Below are 20340 nucleotides of genomic sequence, written 5' to 3' on the forward strand. Positions count from 1 at the left end.
TCCCTTCATTATACCATGAATTAGTGCCTCGTAATGGACACAGTCAAAGGTTTGTTCAAATCAGAGAGGAAAAGAAAGAAGTCTTTAGGTTAGCTTTATTAAGCTTATCTCTAATTCCACCAGCCACTACTAAACGTAGGGGTCATTGTTACTGAGATCTTTATCTTAAATTTTACTGGATGTTTATGTATCAGGCATCACTCTTGCAACTTCTTATTAGAGGAAAAGAAAAGAAAAAAAACCATGCGCAGAGTTATCTTTTTAAATGCCAGTTAGCAGCTGCTGCTCTGAGCAATCTTCTATTTGTAAGAAAAGAACTGTCAAAAGGTGAAGTCAAGAAATGAGGAGCAGGTGCATCCTATATCCTTACCAAGAATATCTCATTTCAGCTTAGTGAAGTCTTGAAACAGTCCCTACCCAGCCCACACACACACACATGCAGAAAGACAGGAACGCAGAAGAGGCAGTTTCTTATTTGATGACTTGAATAAACAGAAGTTTGAGACATTGCCACAGTCTGCACATTGGATTTCCCTCTGCCACCCACCCCCAGCAAGAGCTGAGAATCTTTGTGGCAACACCACCCCTTGCAGCCATTCAATACTTACAAAGAGAGAGAGAAGGAAGGCAGGAGAGCCCATGGGGACACTGTCCTGTTAGAGGACAAACAAACACTGATCAGGTTCCACAGAAACTCTCAGCTGCAAGCACCCCAAACCTCAGGACAGAGACACAAGCACCACGCACACCAAGACAAAATTTTAAAACTCAAGAATAAGAGGAAAGAGATCCAAAAGCAATCTGGCCATTATGCCTCTGGAATAGGAACTGATGGCCCCCAAATGCTACAAGCTAAGTCATTTCTCCCAACTTGTGGGCACTCTTCCAGAGGAGATAATAATTCATTCACTCGGCTCACAATTTCCCCCATGTGACTGAGTCTTTCAGTCACAGCAGATTTCTTCAATGTCTGATGGGAGCAAACAACTACCATTTTAAGATCTTGATGTCTGTATACCACTGGAATGTAGAAGCCTGGCAGTACCAAGTAGTAACATAAGGTTCCTTGGATGCTTCAGACTTCTATCACTGGAACACTGGCACACATGCTCTTCCTTGGTCTCCTCACCTTCTCTGAAGCATCCTGTTTGCGGGTAGAATCTCTGCCTCGAAGACTTTTAGCACTGATCCCAGACTCAGAGGTTTGCATAATCAACTGTGTGGCCAGGAATTGCTGTAGGGAGAAGAAACAGAGTTGGCCCTAGAGACCTGATCGATCCATCAAGGAAGAATGAAGACACCTTAGGCTTTGTAAATAGGACTATGGTACCCTTCCGCAAACACCATTCAAATACATCTACTAATTAGAAGTTTAGCACATTAGGTTTTAATTCTTCTTGCATATGATAAAGAATCAGAAAATGCCAAATGGCTCTAAGTTTTTGTTGTTGCTACAATGCAGCATCAAAATCTCTATGCTCTAACTGTATAAAACACGGAACTATATATACTCAAGTTATCTAATAATAATCTATAATGGAAAAGAATTTGAAAAAGAACATATATATTAGGTTGGTGCAAATGTTAATTGTGGTTTCAGACCATGAATTTTAAATCATTATAACCAGGCTCAAACACATCTTTATTGATCAAAATAGGAACCATTACAATCAACACATTTTTGCCAATGAGAAATAAAGTTTATTTCTATAGCGTAAAAACTTGTGCTTTGGGATTCACCAAACTCTTGGGGGAGCATTTTCTGCCTCCTGCTGGTTGTGGAAGCACTTTCCCTACAAAAAGTTGTTGAGATGCTTGAAGAAGTGGTAGTCAGTTGGCGAGAGGTCAGGAGAATATGGCAGATAAGGCAAAACTTCACAGCCCAATTCGTTCAACTTTTGAAGTGGTGGTTGTGTGATTTGCAGTTGGGCATTGTCATGGATAAGAACTGGGCCCTTTCTATTGACCAATGCCTACTGCAGGAGTTACAATTTTTGGTGGATCTCATCGATCTGCTGAGTATACTTCTCAGATGTGATGGTTTCACAGGGATTCAGAAAGCTGCAGTGGATCAGATGGGTAGCAGACCATCAAACAGTGACCGTGACCTGTTTCTGGTGCAAGTTCAGCTTTGAGTGGTGCTTTGGAGCTTCTTCTTAGTCCAGCCACTGAGCTGGTTGTCGCCTGCTGTTATATAAAATCCACTTATTGTCGCATGCCACAATCCGATCAAGAAATGGTCTGTTGTTGTTGTGTGGAGTAAGAGAAGACAACACTTCAAAACGATTTTTTTGATTTGCGGTCAGCTCAGGAGGCACCCACTTATCAAGCTTTTTCACCTTTCCAATTTCCTTCAAATTCTGAACGACCATAGAATGGTCAATGTTGAGTTCTTTGGCAACTTCTCGTGCAGTTGTAAGAGAATCAGCTTCGATGATGGCTCTCAATTGGTCACTGTCAACTTTCCATGGCCAGCCACTAAGCTCCTCATCTTCAAGGCTCTCATCTCCTTTGCGAAACTTCTTGAACCACCACTGCACTGTACGTTTGTTAGCAATTCTTGGGGCAAATGCGTTGTTGGGGTTGTAAATTGTCTCTGCTGCCTTATGACCTATTTTGAACTCGAATAAGAAAATTGCTTGAATTTGCTTTTTGTCTAACATCATTTCCATAGTCTAAAATAAATATAAAACACACGGCAAGTAATGTCATTAGCAAAAAATATAAAGCAAGAAACATGCATTAAAATGATGTATAACAAAACCACATTTATTTAACAAATTTAAGAATGTATTCCAATATCAAATGGCAAAGTTCAATAATGCAAAACTGCAATTACTTTTGCACCAAACTAATATATATAAAAAAACGGACTCAATCTGCTGTCCACTTGAGACTAACACAACACTGTAAATTAACTATACTTCAATTAAAGAAAAAAAATCCTTAAAAACAAATCTACATGCTCTAAGATTGAAAATGAGAAAGAATAAAACTAGATGAACTGAAGCAACTTAAGTAATCACTAGGCACTAATCATTATCTGTCTGTAGAGACAGACAACATCCCTCCAAGTTCAATACCCAAAGGGTGCCTGGTAATGCAACTACATGATAGAAGTAGGTCCCCTGCAATGAAAAGGGCTGTCTACCATGTACATACTTTATGTCACTTAAAAATAAACATTCACCGTTTTATAAAAATTTTATTGATATATGCCCAAGAAAGGTAGAATATTTCCTCACAACTCGTTTAGCAAACCAACATGAGAAAACCAACATAGCTGCAGCGAGAACAAAATTGTACTGTGTTCCTGATGGCTATTTCAAGTAAAAATCCTAGCACCCCTTCCTAACATCAACACAAATCCTTCTCTTGAATAATTTAAAACACTCAGGATACTCAAAGTACCTGGATCTGCTCCAAAACATCTCGCTGCATTTCTACTGCCATATGATAGACATCGTGGTCTGAGCTATTATACATCACAGCATTCTGGAACATCAGCATAATGTCACGCTGAAATTCAGCTGTGCTGCGGATCAGTCCGTTTTCAATGTTTTTCTTAATAGTTGACAAATCCATAGGCCTAAAAAACAGAGCAGGGGAAAATGGGAGCAGAGAGGGAAAGAGGACTCAACAGGATCTTTGAATGTATTATTACCATATACTCTTACTAACATATACTTTCAGTCCCAGCTGCCAGGACTCAAATATAAAGCCCTAAAACAAGTACTTAACATAAAAACAAAAAGTCAGCCTGTACAGTAAGTATTAAGAAAGGTAATAAAGGGGGTTAATTCTTTTTAGACTCAATGATCCAGTCAATGAAATAATTAGCTTAGTAGTCCATCATTACATCAAATTATATTACATTACATCAAATAAAATTTGCTTTAAACTTTCTGTCTATAGAAAAGTCCACTAAGACTGGAAAATTTACAATTCAGGCCAAGTCAGCAGGCTGAATAGGTCACGGCTTACCTCTGTACAATGCTGTGGTAGCCAGGTGCTATGTCATCTGTAACAGGCTGCAGGAAGACATTGGCATACCTGTCCAAAAAGAATTTGGTGCCAATTACTAACTTTTCCTCCAAGGAGTGCAAGTAATGGAACTTGATCTAAAGGGCTGAAGGTTTTAAGAGCCAATGCTATCAGTCATATATAAGTCTATTTAGACTTTTCTAGTTACCAACAATGAGGAAGAGCAGGAGAAAATGTTCCTATTAACTGGTAAAGCCCACTCACCTATGATTAGCTGCAGCTCTCCATACAAGCATGATGGCTTTCTTCCAGATTTTCTGTGCCTGAATAGCTTCCTGATCCTCACTACACACAGAGCTGTAATAAAAGAAATAGGAGAGTCCCACTTGGTATAAGTCCAAAAAAAAAGTTCTAACTATTTATCAAATGTTTGTTCAGGCCAAGAAAGTGAAGATGAAAAAGTAAGACTAAAGAAAAGATCGTCTCCTACTTCTCACCTTCACTGCCTTGACCTCAAAGAAAGAATCGCTAATACTCACAACTGTGAAGAAGCAGGGCTGCTGGGGATGGAGTCTGCCAGTGTGTGGGACTGCAGCGTAGCATTGTGAATGCTAAAGCCATCGTCACTCTCACTCACAGGGGGTTCGTTATCCATTTCTGACAAATAGCCTTCTCCTTGATCTTCTTCCTTAGGCTCCTCTAGGCTTGCTGCTTCACTGACTCCATCTTCCTCCTCATCCTCACCTGGGGCATCCTTAGACATAGTGTGTTCCAGTCAACAAATTGAAAGAAAAGCAAAACTATCTAGCAAAGCATCATTAAACATGATCTGTTTGTTCTAGAAAATGGCCTCACACTATTTCCTGACTGAGCCCTCTATCACTTATACTACCATCTACTTACAGATATTGATTGATCAAGTAATTTAGAACCTGGACAAAGAATAAGACCCAGGATCTTTTTAAAAGGAAGAAAAAAAAAGCTACTTACTTAAGACTAAGCTAAGAGGCGTTCCTTCTTTCCCCTTGCTCTTGAGAGGAACTCTGACCCTGGGTACAAATTATCAAAAATAGTTTTTATTTTGTCTCTCATCTGATGGAGCAAGCTGACATCGTATTACTTTAAGTCTGTTTGTTACTACTGCTTTAGTAATTCTAAAAAGAAAACTTCGGATGACTTTCTCTGTATAATAATCTGATTTCCTATATGCTCTCCCTGGCTCTGTTATCCCTACTCACTCCAAATCTTCTGAATGTATCAAAGTTTCTCTGTACATTATATGCCAAGAAGGGTCTGTGTGATAGTCATAAACTCTTTCAGATAGGAAGCACATCTTGCCACAGTATTCCCACTATGCCTAACTGTCCACTGCAGCTTTTCCCCATGTAACTCCTTAACCAGTCTCATCTCAGAGAATAAAGATGTGAGTTTACTGAAATTCATTAAAAAGGTAGTGCTATAGGGAAATCTAGTCACACAGCAAGAGGAATAAAGAAAAGTCTGAAATACCTTTATCTGGCTTCCAAAAATAGTCCCTGATTCTTCTTTCAATGAGTCTGCAGAGGAGAGAAAGACTACCTGAAGATTTTTCCACCTTAGCCCTCCCCTTCCTATGGACAATAATCCCCTGCAGCTCTCCTTTCCATGCTGACCTACTCTATCTCCTCCACAACCCACAATCCCTCAGAAGCCAAAGCAAATGATTTATAGTTACAGAGTACGTATTTCCTGGCTTTATTATTTATTTACCTGACATTTCAAACTTGTGCTGAGTCTCTGCCTCTAAAGGATCTTCAATGGGATTTGAGACAACATGTGATGGAGACAACATGCTTTCAGGGGATGCCTGAAGACCAAAACAGAAAAAGTACCTTAAGTCCTGGTAAATCGCTATAGCTTCTACTTTATTCTTCAATGATGATGAAACTATACAAGAAATTCTAAGTCTTACCCATGAAATATGATTCTAATGGTCACCTTAATAGGAACACGGTTAAGTAAATATATATAGCACTGATCATACCTACGGGCTTTGGACACCAACATGTCAGAACTCAGGAATACAACAGGAAAACCAAAGGCCCAAACTGTCACTTCTTACATAAGGTATAACCCTCCACCCTCTCCCAACCCCCTGCCAAGCCCCTGATCTTAAATACCTCTGTCTTCACTGCTGCAAGTGGAGTCTCATCACCTTTCCTGCTGGAAACATCTGCTTCAGTAATTTCTCCGGTTGCTATACTTCGCGGTTCCTCGTCTATGTCCTGACTCCTGATTTCTGGTGGCTCCATATTTGTGGCTGGAACAACTCCAGATACCATTTCAGCCCCTGAAATGCCTTGCTCTGGTTCTGCAGGTTCCATTTTGATCTCAACACTGGGCTCCCTGATGTCCACCAGTTCATGGATTCCTTTGCTTTCTGTGTCTTCAAAGTCCAGCCTCTCTTGCTTGACTGTCATCTCTGGTGCAGAGAGAGGTACTGGCTTATCCCGTTCCTGCTGGATAGAGTGCTCCCAGGGGCCAGGCAGGGACTGGGGATCATCATTCTCTTCACAGAATGACAGTGCTGCTTCCACTGCTGCCACATCCAGCACTTCGGGATGATCATCTACCTGTCCCATAATACATACACTGTTGAAGTCACAAAAATAAGCCCAAGTCCCTCAATTCATTAGCACCCAATGAGATGGCCTGAATCTGAGCTTCTCTCTCCATCTTCTCCAGGTAGAAGAAGCAACCAATGTACAGGCACCTGTCTGGTGCAAACCAGTAGGTTGGGCAGATGACTAGTATGTCAGCATCAAAGGGCTTTGAGACTACAGAGATGGAGATGGGAAGAAGCAAGAGAGCTGTTTATGTAATTCTTACTGCAAGGAGAAGCTGAGGAGAGAAGTCTATGTAGGACCCATGAGACATTCCTTGGGGCTTTGCTGAATAGTTACCTTGTCCTCAATGATGGCAATGATGTCCCCAACAGTCTCAAAATCCAGCTCTTCACCTGTGTAAGATACCGCAATATCCATCTTCTCAGCCAGATCTAAATCTTCCTTTCCATCAATGCTGGGAGCCTTTGATCCTCCAGGGGCCTCTGCTACCCCTGATCGGAAACATTCTTCTTTGATAGAATTGATGATCATGGAGATTTCACTGCTATCCATGGAAACAGTCACAGTATGTGGATCCCCCACAGCCTCCATGGGAACACAGGTGTCAGGCTGAGTCACTGAATAACAGGAAAACCATCTCAGAAGCTTGTTACCAACTGCCCAACTGGAGATCACGGCAAAGCTTAGACAGATGTCAAGTACCCATACACTTAAGCTCAGCAGAAGTTATCTTACATCTGCCTATGTTTTCTTCTCCTCAGTTTTATCTAGAAAGGTGAGAACACATTCTCAGGCCCACTTATATGTGTACACTTAGTCCTTTTCACCAATGAATAAATGCCCACCCACTTCTTCTTATATCCTTGTTTTTGTAAGGATAAAGATAGTACATGTCTACAGAGAACAGAAGCTAATGCTCTTGGTCACCTTTCTCTAAATGAAGCTCAAAATGAAATTTTGGATCTAGTTGCTGCTCAGGGCGTGGGTCAAGGACGCACCTGGAGCTACACTCTCAGGAGTGGAGACAGCCGGAACAGAGGATGGTGCTGGCAGCGCAGGCATCATGACAATGGTAGCCTGGGATACAGACTCTACAGGGGGTGCCACAAGTTTAACTGGAGGTTCACTGGCAACAGTAGTGAAGGAAGCAAGAGGTGTGGTGAACTGTGTAGGACCAGCTTCTAAAAGCCGGGAAAGAGTGGGAGTACCTAACAGACAAAGAGGCACACAAACGAGGTAAGAAGAAAGCACATGAACAAGAAGCAAATAATAGCCACTTTAAGACTCAACCAAGAAAAAATTTAGACTCAAAGGATGAAAGCAACTCCTCTGTTAAATAAGCTCATTATCTATATCCTTACTTTTCCAAATCTTACTTAAGATCATCTGCCAAGTTAGGAATGACTCAAAGCACTAGAATACACAACTCATATGAAAAATGAGGGGCAATTTAAAAACAAACAAACAAATAAAAATGGTATGAGTAAATCTGTCACTTCTACTGAAGTTAAGCATGCTATAAACCACCCAAATGTAACATCACTCAAACACCAAAATCTAACGCTTGGCATTTTATAAAACTCTTTTTTGCTTTACATTTTCTACCTCATTTAATTCTTACTACATCCTTGAGAAGTATATATATTGCAACTAATAAAAGAGGAAATTGAGACTTAAGAGTTAAAGTTACCTATCCAAGGTCAGAAACCCACGGCATGGCAGGCCTGAGACTTATTAAGGCTAGTGTTTTAGTTCTAAATCTTGTCTCCCTATACTATAGTCTCAGGTATCCCTAGCACCCTTCTGTGATTTTGCACCTTCACCATTAACTTCACTATTTTTAATAGAATCTATACCATGTTCATCTAAGATATTCAGTATTTTGAAGATGAAATGGATTTATAATTTTAAGCTCCATGTGGCTTAAGAGGTAAAGCAGCTCCAAGGTTGGCTTTAAATCTAGGATTCACAGTTGCTTAATACAAAAGCTAGAAACCAAGGGCAATCAATGCCACGTTCAACATTTCTAAAACAAAGTAGATAACGGAAAAGTAGTGACTTACCTGAGGCAGCAGGGGAGGCTGCAACAGTGCTGGGTGTTTGCTGCATCTCCCCACCATGTATCATGGGAAGGACCCCGCCTACCTCCAAGAGGACACCTGTACTGTTCAGGTGGCCAGAAGCCACAGCCATTTCACTCTCATTGACCTACCAGGGAAGAACAGAGGTGAAGGCTACACTCAAGCTTTCCTTTATTACCACTTCCCAAAAAATGCTCCAGCAGTTGGCCAAACTTCATGAAACTAAAAGTTAATATCCAAAGAAAATAATTGCAGACCCAGGGTAAACTCTAATTTTCAAATCTTATGGACAAGTGTTCTCTGGAGAAGAGAACCAAAATAATTATGGTTTCAGATATCTCAGGACCCAAGGATACTATCAACTACTTGTTTTAAAATTAACATTTAACTAGGAGATCTCTTCCTCTTTTGAACTTTTTTCCATGTATATTTTAGGTTATATTTTAGGTCCCAGGCACTCCCTTCCAAATTACTAAATCACCACAGCTCTCAAACACCCACAGAAGTCTCCATACCAGTCTGGGGCTAGTAGGCAGGAGGCTGCCCTTCTTCAAGAGCTCTGACAGCAGAGGGGAAGGGGGTGGAGTTGCTTTCTGTCCAAGCATCTTTTTCTGGGGTGAATCATCTGTTACTGGGGTCATGGGGGCTTCTAAGGGTGCAGAGCCTGGAGGAAGGGTGTCAGGAATTCCAGGAAACGAGGTGACTGGGGTACTCGGCAAAGTCCCAGGGGTTACCTAAGAGACAACAGAGAACCTTTATCTGACTTCTCAAACTCAGGAAGGTTCCCCTACTAATCTGGATGGGTTAGTGTATCTAACTATTACTTTATTAGTCCTGAGTGGAACTGCCCAGAAACCCTCAACCCCTCTTAATCACACCTTTCTCCCCTCTAAATTTTTCTCTTCCACCCACTCAAACCCAAAATGACTCAATCTTTCCACCCAACTTGCCTTTTATAAACTCCTTACCCACTACCAATACTGTATTTACAAAGAAGTCATCCTATATTTCAGGAAGAATTTCATAAGACCAGCACACTTACACGTAATTCCTTAACTTAGTCTTTTACCTATCTCTAAAAATGCTTCAAAAGGCTCAATGTTTTTAGGTCCATTCTTATCCTAGAGCACAGAACATGACGAGTCTTCAGCATTCAGACCAAGAGAGGAAATTGTCTCTAAGCCAAAAGTGGTTTCCTTATTACTCAGCTCTCAGCTGGCTTATTGCCCCTTGCTGATCAATTCCTGTGGATGGAAATACACTCACCCCAGAGGCGGCCTCTTCCATAGTGGTTGCAGTCAAGTCCGCAAGTGGATAATCACCTCCGGGGGAGGCAGAATCTATAGGAGAGCGGACCATCACAGTAGGTAACCTCCGAGGGGGTGTTTTTACTGCTTGACGGGCTAGAACATACAAAAGAATGATTTCTGTCTTCAAGATTAAAAAAATAAAACTAGACTCTACTCTGCTATTATACAACAAAGGACAAATAGAGAAGCTGTATTACTAAAGCAGTGTTAAGAATCTGGATTAGAAAGCTTTCTTTGCAAGTTTTTAGCCTAATTTTTCCTATGAGCAAATTCGTATACCCCAAAGGTTCCTAGAGTAGGAAAGTAGTTTAAACATCCCTCAGTATCCTCTACAACAACTTGAGATTCTGCTTTAAACAAGGAAAGACCTCACTGGTTCAGAGTATGTATTCTTAGAGTTATAAGTGCTTAAGTTCCTCCCCTTATCCAGTAACTGAGCTATTCTCAATCTTTTTTTACAGAATCTGACTTCTAAAACCTTGTTTATGTTCCGTAGGTTATTATCAGGCTTTTGTACTTAAAAGAACAGAAGGTCTAGTGAGCTCTGAATAGAGCTCACTTTCTAAGAGCTTCTTCCTGGACATAAAGGGACACTTTTATTCTGATCAAAGAGAAGATGACAGAGGAAAGTGTGCAAGTAAATTGGAATCAGTGGATTCTGTGTTAACAAATATTTTTTGACTGCCATCAAAACGCAGTACTGTACAGTCAACTGCTAGTCATTAGGTTCACCTTACCCTGATATGCCGCATCTGTAGCCTTCCTCTTTACTTCAGCCTCTTCTTCCTCCAATTTCTTTTTCCTAAAGAGAAAATTAAGGGTTAGATCCTAGCTGGCTCTAGCTCCTCCACAGTTCATAGTGCCCTCACAAGGAAATTATTTTTGCCAGGCTAGCTCTTTTTAGAGGAAAAGCTTAAAAAAAAAAAACAAAAAAAAAACCCTATAAACTTTATTAGCAAAATAGGGAAGTTTGAGTATACTACCTAACTACCAGTTCTTTACCCCAGCAAACTAGAGCCACTTTTAAGTTAGAACTAAGTTATGCTCTCACAGTGAAATGTTCTATCACATTACCTTCTAAGACTCACCACCCCCTCCCAGCTTCCAGGCCACTCTGCAGCTGTCCCTTTCCAAAAATCTCTCAAGTCTAAAGGGGTGGCAGATGTAGGAAATAAGCCAGATTACTTAAGGAGTAAAGAGGGCAAAAAGAAAAAAAAGGAGTATAGATGGAAAAATAATATAACCCACATTGCAATGTCATTGCAAAGTTCATCCAGTCTGCTGTCCATATGCCCAGCTTGAATTAGTTCTGCATCTCTTTTCAGTCGTCTGTAGGATGAGAGGTGGGTAGACTAGGTTTTTTAATCTATTTAAAAATTTCTGACTAGTGTAAGTCAGCCCCATTTGTCTCTCCCAACCATTTTGCATTCTCTCTGATAAGTACCTATATTTTTCCTGGGTTTCTTTTATCACTTTCTTTAGCTCCTCAACTCGCTCAGCAGTCAGTTTCCGAACAATGACATCTTCAACAGTTTCTACCACTTCTCCCTTTTCACCGCGTTTCCGTCTATGGAAAATTTAAAAAAACAAACACAGACTTGAATAAGAACATTATTTCTACTCCCACTTGCTTTCTTTGAGGATTCTCCACCACCTAACCAAAGGTTATTACTATTTTAGTTTTACAATTTTATCACACCATAATACAAATAATTTCTTTTTTTTAAAAAAAGCAGACTTCTACAGTAAATATTCTCCACTAAAGAGATTTGGTTCAAGTGCCTGGCTCTGTACTCACTTTGGGGTCTCAGTGGTCTCTAGAAGCTCTGAGTACTGGGAAGCACAGTGCTGTGGAAAAAAGTGAAAATATGATGACCAAGCCTAAAAAAGGACAAGTTTTAAAAATGTCAACATATTACACTAAGGTTTAGACAGGAGAGCTATATTTAAGGTATGAGTAGCTTCTAGGAGGACAAACTACTCTGCAATCAAATCAGTTCAAAATAATCAATACCATAATACAGAATACAAATTTGTGTTTGTATACTACATAATACAAATTCTGGCATGGAATTTGTGTATTTGGGGGAGAGACAAGCTAACAGCCAATATTTATATCTAATATCTACTGAGTAGTTACCATATACATGGCACTGTGCTAAATGTTTTCTAGGTATTGAGAGAGTCATTTCCTAGGCAGGTTGATAAGAAGTCTAGGGGTCCCCAAGGAGAGAGGGGTCTGGAATTCTAAAGGAGGAAGAAAGGACCAACTTTTTTTTTCTTTTCTCTCTACATTCCTTAGGATTATATAACAATAATGTATCCCGCCTGAGGACAGTCTCTGGATTAAACCTTCTGGTTAATCCTGTTATCTTAGAGTATATAACTCCACTGCTAGCAAGCTGGTACTCTTTCTGCCCCCTTCTGATGCCTATGTCAGAAGCTTTCTCTATCTCCTTTATACTTTAATAAAACTTTATTACACAAAAGCTCTGAGCGATCAAGCCTCGTCTCTGGCCCCGGATTGAATTCTTCTCCTCTGGAGGCCAAGAATCCTGGTGTCTTTACGTGGTTCAGCAACAAACCTTTCAGTATTATCTCAACAAAATCTTTTAAACAAGCTTGAATCAACTTGTATCTCTATTCTACAAATCAGAAAACTGAGAATCATGGTTCAAAGTTTTAAGTAAAATCATATTAAACCCAGATCTGTCTAATGTACAGGACTGGGCTTTTCACTCTTATGCTACACTGAAAAGAACAGTTTGTAATAGTGTGAGCATACATGGATGGACTGGCAAATACTGAGAAAAAGGAAAAGTATTCTCAATTACTCTTCATGGTACAAAAGCCTTGTGATTTAAAAGGGGAGGACCTGGTCACAGTGGTCAGAAAGACCATCACTAAAAAGTTTACAAATAATAAATGTTGGAGAGGGTATGGAGAAAAGAGAACCCTTTAACACTATTGTTGGAAATGTAAATATAGAAAACAGAATAGAGGATAGAACCATCATATGATCCAGTAAACCCACTCTGGGGAATATATCTGGACAAAACTTTAATTTGAAAATATATATGCACCTCTATGTTCATAGCGGCACTATTTACAACAGTCAAGACATGAAAACAACCTAAATGTCCATCGACAGATGCATGGATAAAGAAAATGAAGAGTGTGTGTGTGTGTGTGTGTGTGTGCGCGCGTTTGTGTATGCACATAATGGAATATTACCCAGTCATAAAAAAAGAATGAAATAATGCCATTTGCCTCAACAAGGATAGAATCAGAGATCATACTAAGCCAAGTAAGTCAGAAAGAGAAAGACAAATACCATATGATATCATTTATATGTAGAATCTAAACTATAATACAAATGAACATATGTACGAAACAAAAACAGATTTTCAGATACAGAGAACAGACTTGTGGTTATCAGGAGGAGTGTGTGGAGAGGAGAAATTAACACATTGTAAATCAACTATACTTCAATAAAATTAAAAAAAGAAACAAACATAAGAACAAATAAGTAAGCAAGATGTTGTTGTCATTTAGTTACTAGGTTGTGTCAAACTCTTTTGCAACCTGATGAACTGTAGCCCATCCTGGCTCCTCTGTCCATGGGATTTCCCAGGCAAGAATACTGGAGAGGGTTGCCATTTTCTTCTCCAGGGGATCTTCCCGACCAGGAGGTCCAACCCATATCTCCTACATTGGCAGGTGGATTCTTTACCACAGAGCAACCAGGGGAGCCCAAATGAGCAAAATACTTAAAGACAAAAAAACGGGGGTGGGGGGCAGGACCTGGAAGGGAACCCACTTTACATCTCAAAAAGTGCACTAAAAGAACATGTACTTGGGAACTTACTTTTTGAGAGAACCAGTCTGGAGGACGGCCAGGTTCTGCAAAGGGCTTGATCGCTCTGCTAACTGATACCCTACAAAATGAGAAAAGCATCACACACTAAATTGAAAAAAACAAAAAAAGAGACAGAGAGAAGGTATATATCCACAATTCAAGGTTTAGAGTACAAAACCTGGGGAAAAAAACTGCTACTGGGAAATATTCCGGAGAAGGCAATGGCACCCCACTCCAGTACTCTTGCCTGGAAAATCCCATGGACGGAGGAGCCTGGTAGGCTGCAGTCCAAGGGGTCGCTAAGAGTCGGACGACTGAGCGACTTCACTTTCACTTTTCCCTTTTATGCACTGGAGAAGGAAACAGCAACCCACTCCAGTATTCTTGCCTGGAGAATCCCAGGGACGGTGGAGCCTGGTGGGCTGCCGTCTATGGGGTTGCGCAGAGTCGGACACGACTGAAGCGACTTAGAAGTAGCAGCAGCAGGGAAATATTCTGGGATACACAACTATGGCAAAGGACACAGCTACTGAAAAGTCATTTTGGAGGGAAAGCATCACTGATAAACAGTATCCCTCCATGATGTATTTCCTGAGTGAAATGAAGGTATTAGGACCTACACTAAGGTATCATTTCTGTTCATTTGGGAAATTTTCTCTTTGGTTCTTTTAGAAAATATCTGTCTTTTGAGAAGTAATATCCCAGACCCCCAAAAGTTACCTTTTGATCTACTAATACAGTTCTTAAGAATGTAATATAAGAAAATAATTTCACAAAAGAAGCACCAGGAAGAAGGCACGGACACTCTCCCCTCGATAACCACAAGTGTGCTGATCAGACTGATGAACACTTAGGTTTTTCCTAAATGCCTGTAACAGCACATTTAACTTATGGTACTTCGCCTCAAGGAAATATTAAACCCATAAAAATAACTATGAAATATATGTGGTGATGCAGAACATATTTATAACAATATTTTGAAAAAAAATGACACAATTTTCTGCTATGATGTACTTATACGACCTTTTAAAAAGCTAAGAGATATAAAGAAAAAGGAAGAAAAGGCAAAAATGAAAACAGACTGAGTGTGAAGGGGCTTCAACTGTGTCTCTATTTCTTTAAAAAGATCTGAAGGAAACATGACAAAACATTAGGATTCGTTAAATCCAGGTAACCAGATACATGGACACTCTATATTATTCTCCCCACTTCTCTATGAATTTGAAGTATTTCGCAACTTTAAAAAGAAAACAGTTTTAAATTCTGTGTTGGGATAATGGTTTCACAGAGTTCTGTCATAAAAAAATCCACTTTAACATTGTTATGTAGACAACAATCAACGAAAAATAAAGTTTGAACCACAACACACTTTCTTTAAACCAAGAAAAGCTTCCAAATCAAGATTTAAATATTTTTTAAAATGTACACAAAAGTACTAGGGAAAAAAAAAAAGGAAAAGTATTTTATAACCTTGGACTAGGGAAGAACTTTGTAATTAAGTCACAAAATCCAGGAGCTATAAGAGAAAATTTTTAATAAACAAAATATATTTTAAGACCCTTAATGTAAAAATACTACAAGTAAAGCCAAATAGCACACTAGTTTTTAAAAAATGCACTCCAAGATGTAGATAAATGGCTAATCTCCCTAATATATAAGGAGCCACCTTCACCCTCCCCATCTCACCAGTAAAATTAAATAGAAAGACTAACTGTCAAATAGAAAAATGGGAATAGATAGTTTACAGAAAAGGAAATACAGGTGCCGTTTTAACAGAAGATATTTAACTTCACTCATCATAGGACAGATGCAAGTGAAAGATAAAAGAACTATTTCAAAGTTTTGATCTTCTACTGTCAATGATCAAAAATACATAACAAGTTCTATGAGCCAAGGCATAGAAAAGCAGGTATGACATATCACCAATGGGAGTATAAATTGAAACAAATCTCTGAGTAGGGCAATTGAAATGCTTAACAAATTTTTTTAACTTATACATTCTTTAAATCAATAATTCTACTTTCAATTTGTCTAAGATACAAATCCACACTTAACTATACAAGGCTACATTTCTATTAGCATATGTCCATCAACAGAGTTCTAGTAAATAAATTATGGTATCTCCATAAAACAGTATCATGCAGCTGTTTAAAAAGAGCTAGATATTCATATGAAGATGTACAATGATCTACAAGGTATAATACTAAGTTGAAGGAAAAAAAAAGGCAGCAGTGCCAAAATAAAGTAAAATGTGCATAGTATATAACCAGTTGTGTTTATTTTGAGAAAGATCTTTATTTGCTTTACATAGCAGTAAAAATTACATACTATACATTGCGTGGGTGCATGACTGCTCAGTCATGTCCAGCTCCTTGAGACCCCATGGACTGTAGCCCGTTAGGCTCCTCCATCCATGTAATTTTCCAGGCAAGAATACTGGAGTGGGTTGCCATTTCCTACTCCAGGGCCACTGTGTTTAAAGAGGAGAGAGAAGGTGGTCTGATGGTTAAGAATCTGCTGCCAATTCAGGGGACACAGGTTCAATTCCCACTCTGCAAAGATTCCACATGTCATGGGGCAACAAAGGCCCTGCCTTCAGAGCCCAGACTCTGCAACAAGAGAAGTCACCACAACGCACACTGCAAGGAGTAGCCTCTGCTCGCAGCAACTAGAGAAAGCCCGTGCACAGCAATTAAGACCCAGCACAGCCAAAAATATAGTATTTTTGAAAAAAGGAGAGGGAAAAAGAAAACATATATTTGTTCAAGTATAAAATTTAATGGCAGAGAAACACACCAGGAACTGCTAATCCTGGGAGATAAGATACAGACGAGCACCATTTGAATTTTGAACTGTACGTCTTAAGAACCTCCTCAAAACATAAATACAATTTAAAATTTCAAACTTTTACTTAAGTGTACTTATACTTTTTAAACAAAAATGTAATAAAATATACATATTGGGATTCTATTTCAATCCAGTTTACTTGACATTAATATTTTGTATAAAAATGAGTTCAGTTTATATTTGAGTTATATTTAAGTTCAATCCGAGATCCGTCAAATTACCATGCTCTGTTTTGTCGGGGTTTACCAGCTCAAGAATAGCTGCTACCTAGAGTATTCTGGTTTCCTCTTTGAAAAGTTATTTGAAAAATATATTGAATTGTAGAAGTGTTATGTGTGACCAGTAATGGTGCTTTCATAAACTCATTTGAATGGTTAAAGTAGTAGATATAAACCCTACAAATGCAAATTTGTTTATTAAGTAATTTGAACACTTAAGACAATTAAAAGGTATCTTTAGATCCTGAGAGAAAAAAAGAGGAGGAGAAAAGGACAAATGTTAAAAATGAGAGTATGTCCTGGTAGAAAAAGACTGGGAAACACACAGTCCTACTTTCTGGTACTTAAAAGAAATATTGAGTGCCAAGACAACTCCACAGGGAAAGAATAATCTTTTCAACAAATACTGAATTCTGGGATAGCTGCATACCTACAAGCAAAAGGGTGTCCTGCCTTACAACCCACACAAAGCTCAGCTCAAAATGGATCAAAGACCTAAACGTAGAGAGTTAAAAGCTCTTAGAATATAATATAGATGTAAACAGTTTAGCTTTGACACCAAAAGCACAAGCAACAGAAGAAAAAAACAGACGTATCAAAACTAAAAACATCTGTGCTGTAGACAATGAGAGATATCAACCAAAGAAAGACAATACACAAAACAGGTGAAATGTTTACAATTTGTCTAACAAGGGATTTGTGTCCAGAATATATAAAGAATTCTTAAAACTCAATATAAAAATAATCCAAGAGATCTGAGCAGACATTTCTACAAAAAAAGACACACAATTGGCTAAAAACATGAAAGGATGCTCACCAACAATTATCATCAGAGAAATACAAATTAAAACCACAATACAATACCATTTCACACTCAGCAGTATAGCTATAATCAAAGATTAAATGCTTTCCAAGCATGCAGAAAAACTAGGCCCCTCATTTATTGCTGGTGGGAATGTAAAACAGGGAGGCCACTTTTTAGTTTGAAAGTAGTTTGAAAGCAGTTCCTCAAAAACATCAATATAAGAGTTAAAATATGATCCACTGAGAGTCCCTTGGACTGCAAGGAGATCCAGTCAGTCCATCCTAAAGGAAATCAGTCCTGAATATTCATTGGAAGGACTAATGTTGAAACTAAAACTCCAATACCTTGGCCAACTGATGTGAAGAGCTGACTCATTTGAAAAGACCCTGATGCTGGGAGAGATTGAAGGCGGGAGAAGGGGACGACAGGGGATGAGATGGTTGGATGGCATCACCAACTCAATGTACACGAGCTTGAGTAAACTCTGGGAATTGGTAGTGGACAGGGAAGCCTGGCGTGCTGCAGTCCATGGTGTCCATGGTGTCACAGAGTCAGACATAACTGAGCAACTAAACTGAACTGAACTATGATCCAGCAATTCCACTCTTTAAAGAGAAATGAAAACATGCCTGCATAAAATCTTGTACACAAATGTTCACAGAAACATTAATTATAATACTCAGAAAAGTAAAAAACAACCCAAATGTTCATCAACAGACAAATGAACAAAACGTGGTAAACCCATACAAGGAACTACAATTTCATCAAAACAAAGAATAAAGTACTGATATATACTCCAACATGAACCCTGAAAGCATTATGCTAAGTGAAAGAAGCCAGCCCCAGAGTACCAACAAAGTATATGATTCCATCTAAATGAAATGATCAGAATAAGCTATAGAGAGACAGAAAGTAGTGTTTGGTGAGGGAGGCGGAAATGTTAGAGAGGTAAAGAGATTTGTAGAGTGATTGCTTAAGGGGTAAGAGGTTTCTTTCAAGTGTATTTAAAATGTAAAATTAGACTCTAATGTTGGTACTATTACAGATATATATTAAATTCTGTGAATTTAATAAATTAACAAGTTTTAATAATCTTAATAAATTAAATTCTGTGAATATACTGGGAATTCTGTGAATATAACTTTATGATATGTGAATTGCATCTCAAGAACGCTGTTAAACGAATACTGCTTAAAGGTTAACTACTAGAATCCACTGGTATTTACATGAAGGGAAAAAAAAAAAATGGTTTCTAATACCCAAGGAAGCAGACATCCTAGATACCTTACCAATTTTGATCTCCACTCCTCATGACAGAAGACGCTAAACACAGCTTCTCTCGGATAGACCATGGCTCTGTAGGGCCAGTACTCAGCAGCTTATGTTCTGAAAGGAAAGATTTAGAGACAACCAGTAAGACACTAACTCTAAGCACCAAAGGCAAGATTTAAAGTCTAATACAAAAATGCCCTAACCTGTAAGGACAAAGTGAGCCACTATCACCAAATCTTGATTTTTCACCTCTCTAGCAAACAACACCACTAGGATGGTGCCTATTCATTGCATGAGAACTACACTTGAGTATCTGGCAAAAGATTCTTCTTTAAATGCCATATTAAAAAAAAAAAAAAGCCAAGTTAATTTAGGGCATTTCTTCCAAAAAACCCAGTTTTAAGAATGCTTTATTCCAGGAACTTCCCTGGTGGTCCAGTGGTTAAGTCTGTGCCTTTTCACTAGAGGGGACGTGGGTTCCATGATCCTGCCTACCACCAACCTCCCCGCCTCGCCCTGGCCAAAAAGGAATGCTTTATTCCAATGTGGACCCTAGGGCTTATTTCCCAGGATTCCGAGCGGTCAACGCCCCCCCCTACTGCCCCGCCTCCTTCTTAGCATAAACTTGTTTACTTCTCTCAGTTACACCCATTCCCCTCAAGCTGTTAGGCCTAAAAGACCTTCTCAGTCCCTGAAACAGGGGGAAATGGCTGAGATACACGAAATTCAGTTTTTTCCGTAGTGGCAGAAAAAGCTCACGATAACATGCCCCGTTTCTCTGTGAATACAGGCCTCACAAATGTTCGTCAGAAAATGACTCTTTGGTACCCCGGCCACTCGATATGGCTCACAGTATCTCTGTCCGCACGCCGGAGCCTCTAAGGCACCCTTTTTCCCTCTCACCCCGCAGAGCTGACAAACATACAAGAATTCTCTTGAGCTGCTTCTCTCAAAGCTCCGCGGCCTTGCACACCACAACGAGAGGAGCACCCCTCGCGGGAACTAGAGAATAGTCCACGGGAACCGACGAAGACCCAGCGCAGCCAATAAATAAATAAGTAAAAAATTTAAAAACAAAAAAACCTCCGCGGCTTTACTGAAATGTAAGACTTCACGCCTCTGGGCCCTCAACCACCAACCGCTGGCCTTAACAGCGCCGCTCGAGCCCAAGTCTCTGACGGCTCTGGGCTCTCAGGTAAATCTGCTTCTACTCCTTGGGAGTGTGACAAACCTATTGCCTGGCCTTGGTTCTACAAATACCTTCCACGCAAGAGCAAGGTAAATACTTACTGCCCGTTCCCGTCGCCATCTTGGCCCCGACGTCTCCAACCCCCGAAGGAAGATTTCTGGCAGAGTTG

The 20340-nt window shown here is 39.5% G+C and overlaps 1 protein-coding gene across 34 annotated transcripts in view; it reads right to left on the reverse strand.

Annotated features, from left to right (window-relative positions):
- The window catches only part of BRD8 (bromodomain containing 8), a 31616-nt gene extending 11316 nt beyond the window's left edge, over window positions 1-20300 (reverse strand). For 3 of the 34 annotated variants that reach the window (XR_014056862.1, XM_081500746.1, XM_081500765.1), the window contains exons 1-21: window positions 20273-20300; window positions 19000-19096; window positions 13850-13919; window positions 11780-11829; window positions 11426-11548; window positions 11230-11310; window positions 10719-10783; window positions 9938-10074; window positions 9187-9405; window positions 8654-8798; window positions 7589-7798; window positions 6927-7207; window positions 6144-6596; window positions 5734-5830; window positions 5494-5540; window positions 4524-4738; window positions 4249-4341; window positions 3985-4053; window positions 3412-3589; window positions 1130-1234; window positions 609-653 (exon numbers count right to left, since the gene is read on the reverse strand). Coding sequence is in view for 23 of the 34 variants with exons in the window: in XM_081500746.1 (XP_081356872.1) it covers window positions 609-653; window positions 1130-1234; window positions 3412-3589; window positions 3985-4053; window positions 4249-4341; window positions 4524-4738; window positions 5494-5540; window positions 5734-5830; window positions 6144-6596; window positions 6927-7207; window positions 7589-7798; window positions 8654-8798; window positions 9187-9405; window positions 9938-10074; window positions 10719-10783; window positions 11230-11310; window positions 11426-11548; window positions 11780-11829; window positions 13850-13919; window positions 19000-19096; window positions 20273-20291 (2799 nt within the window). In the remaining 11 variants the exon portion in view is untranslated. Of the gene's footprint in view, window positions 1-608; window positions 654-1129; window positions 1235-1621; window positions 2622-3411; window positions 3590-3984; window positions 4054-4248; window positions 4342-4523; window positions 4739-5493; window positions 5541-5733; window positions 5831-6143; window positions 6597-6926; window positions 7208-7588; window positions 7799-8653; window positions 8799-9186; window positions 9406-9937; window positions 10075-10718; window positions 10784-11229; window positions 11311-11425; window positions 11549-11779; window positions 11830-13849; window positions 13946-18969; window positions 19097-20272 lie in introns of those variants that run through there. The other 31 variants (XR_014056866.1, XM_081500752.1, XM_081500766.1 and 28 more) reach the window with 21 other exon arrangements.
- Between the last annotated feature and the right edge of the window lie 40 nt (window positions 20301-20340).

The sequence above is a fragment of the Giraffa tippelskirchi genome, chromosome 6, assembly GCF_054371585.1.
Source record: "Giraffa tippelskirchi isolate mGirTip1 chromosome 6, T2T-mGirTip1v1.2.pri, whole genome shotgun sequence".
NCBI classification, from domain to species: domain Eukaryota; kingdom Metazoa; phylum Chordata; class Mammalia; order Artiodactyla; family Giraffidae; genus Giraffa; species Giraffa tippelskirchi.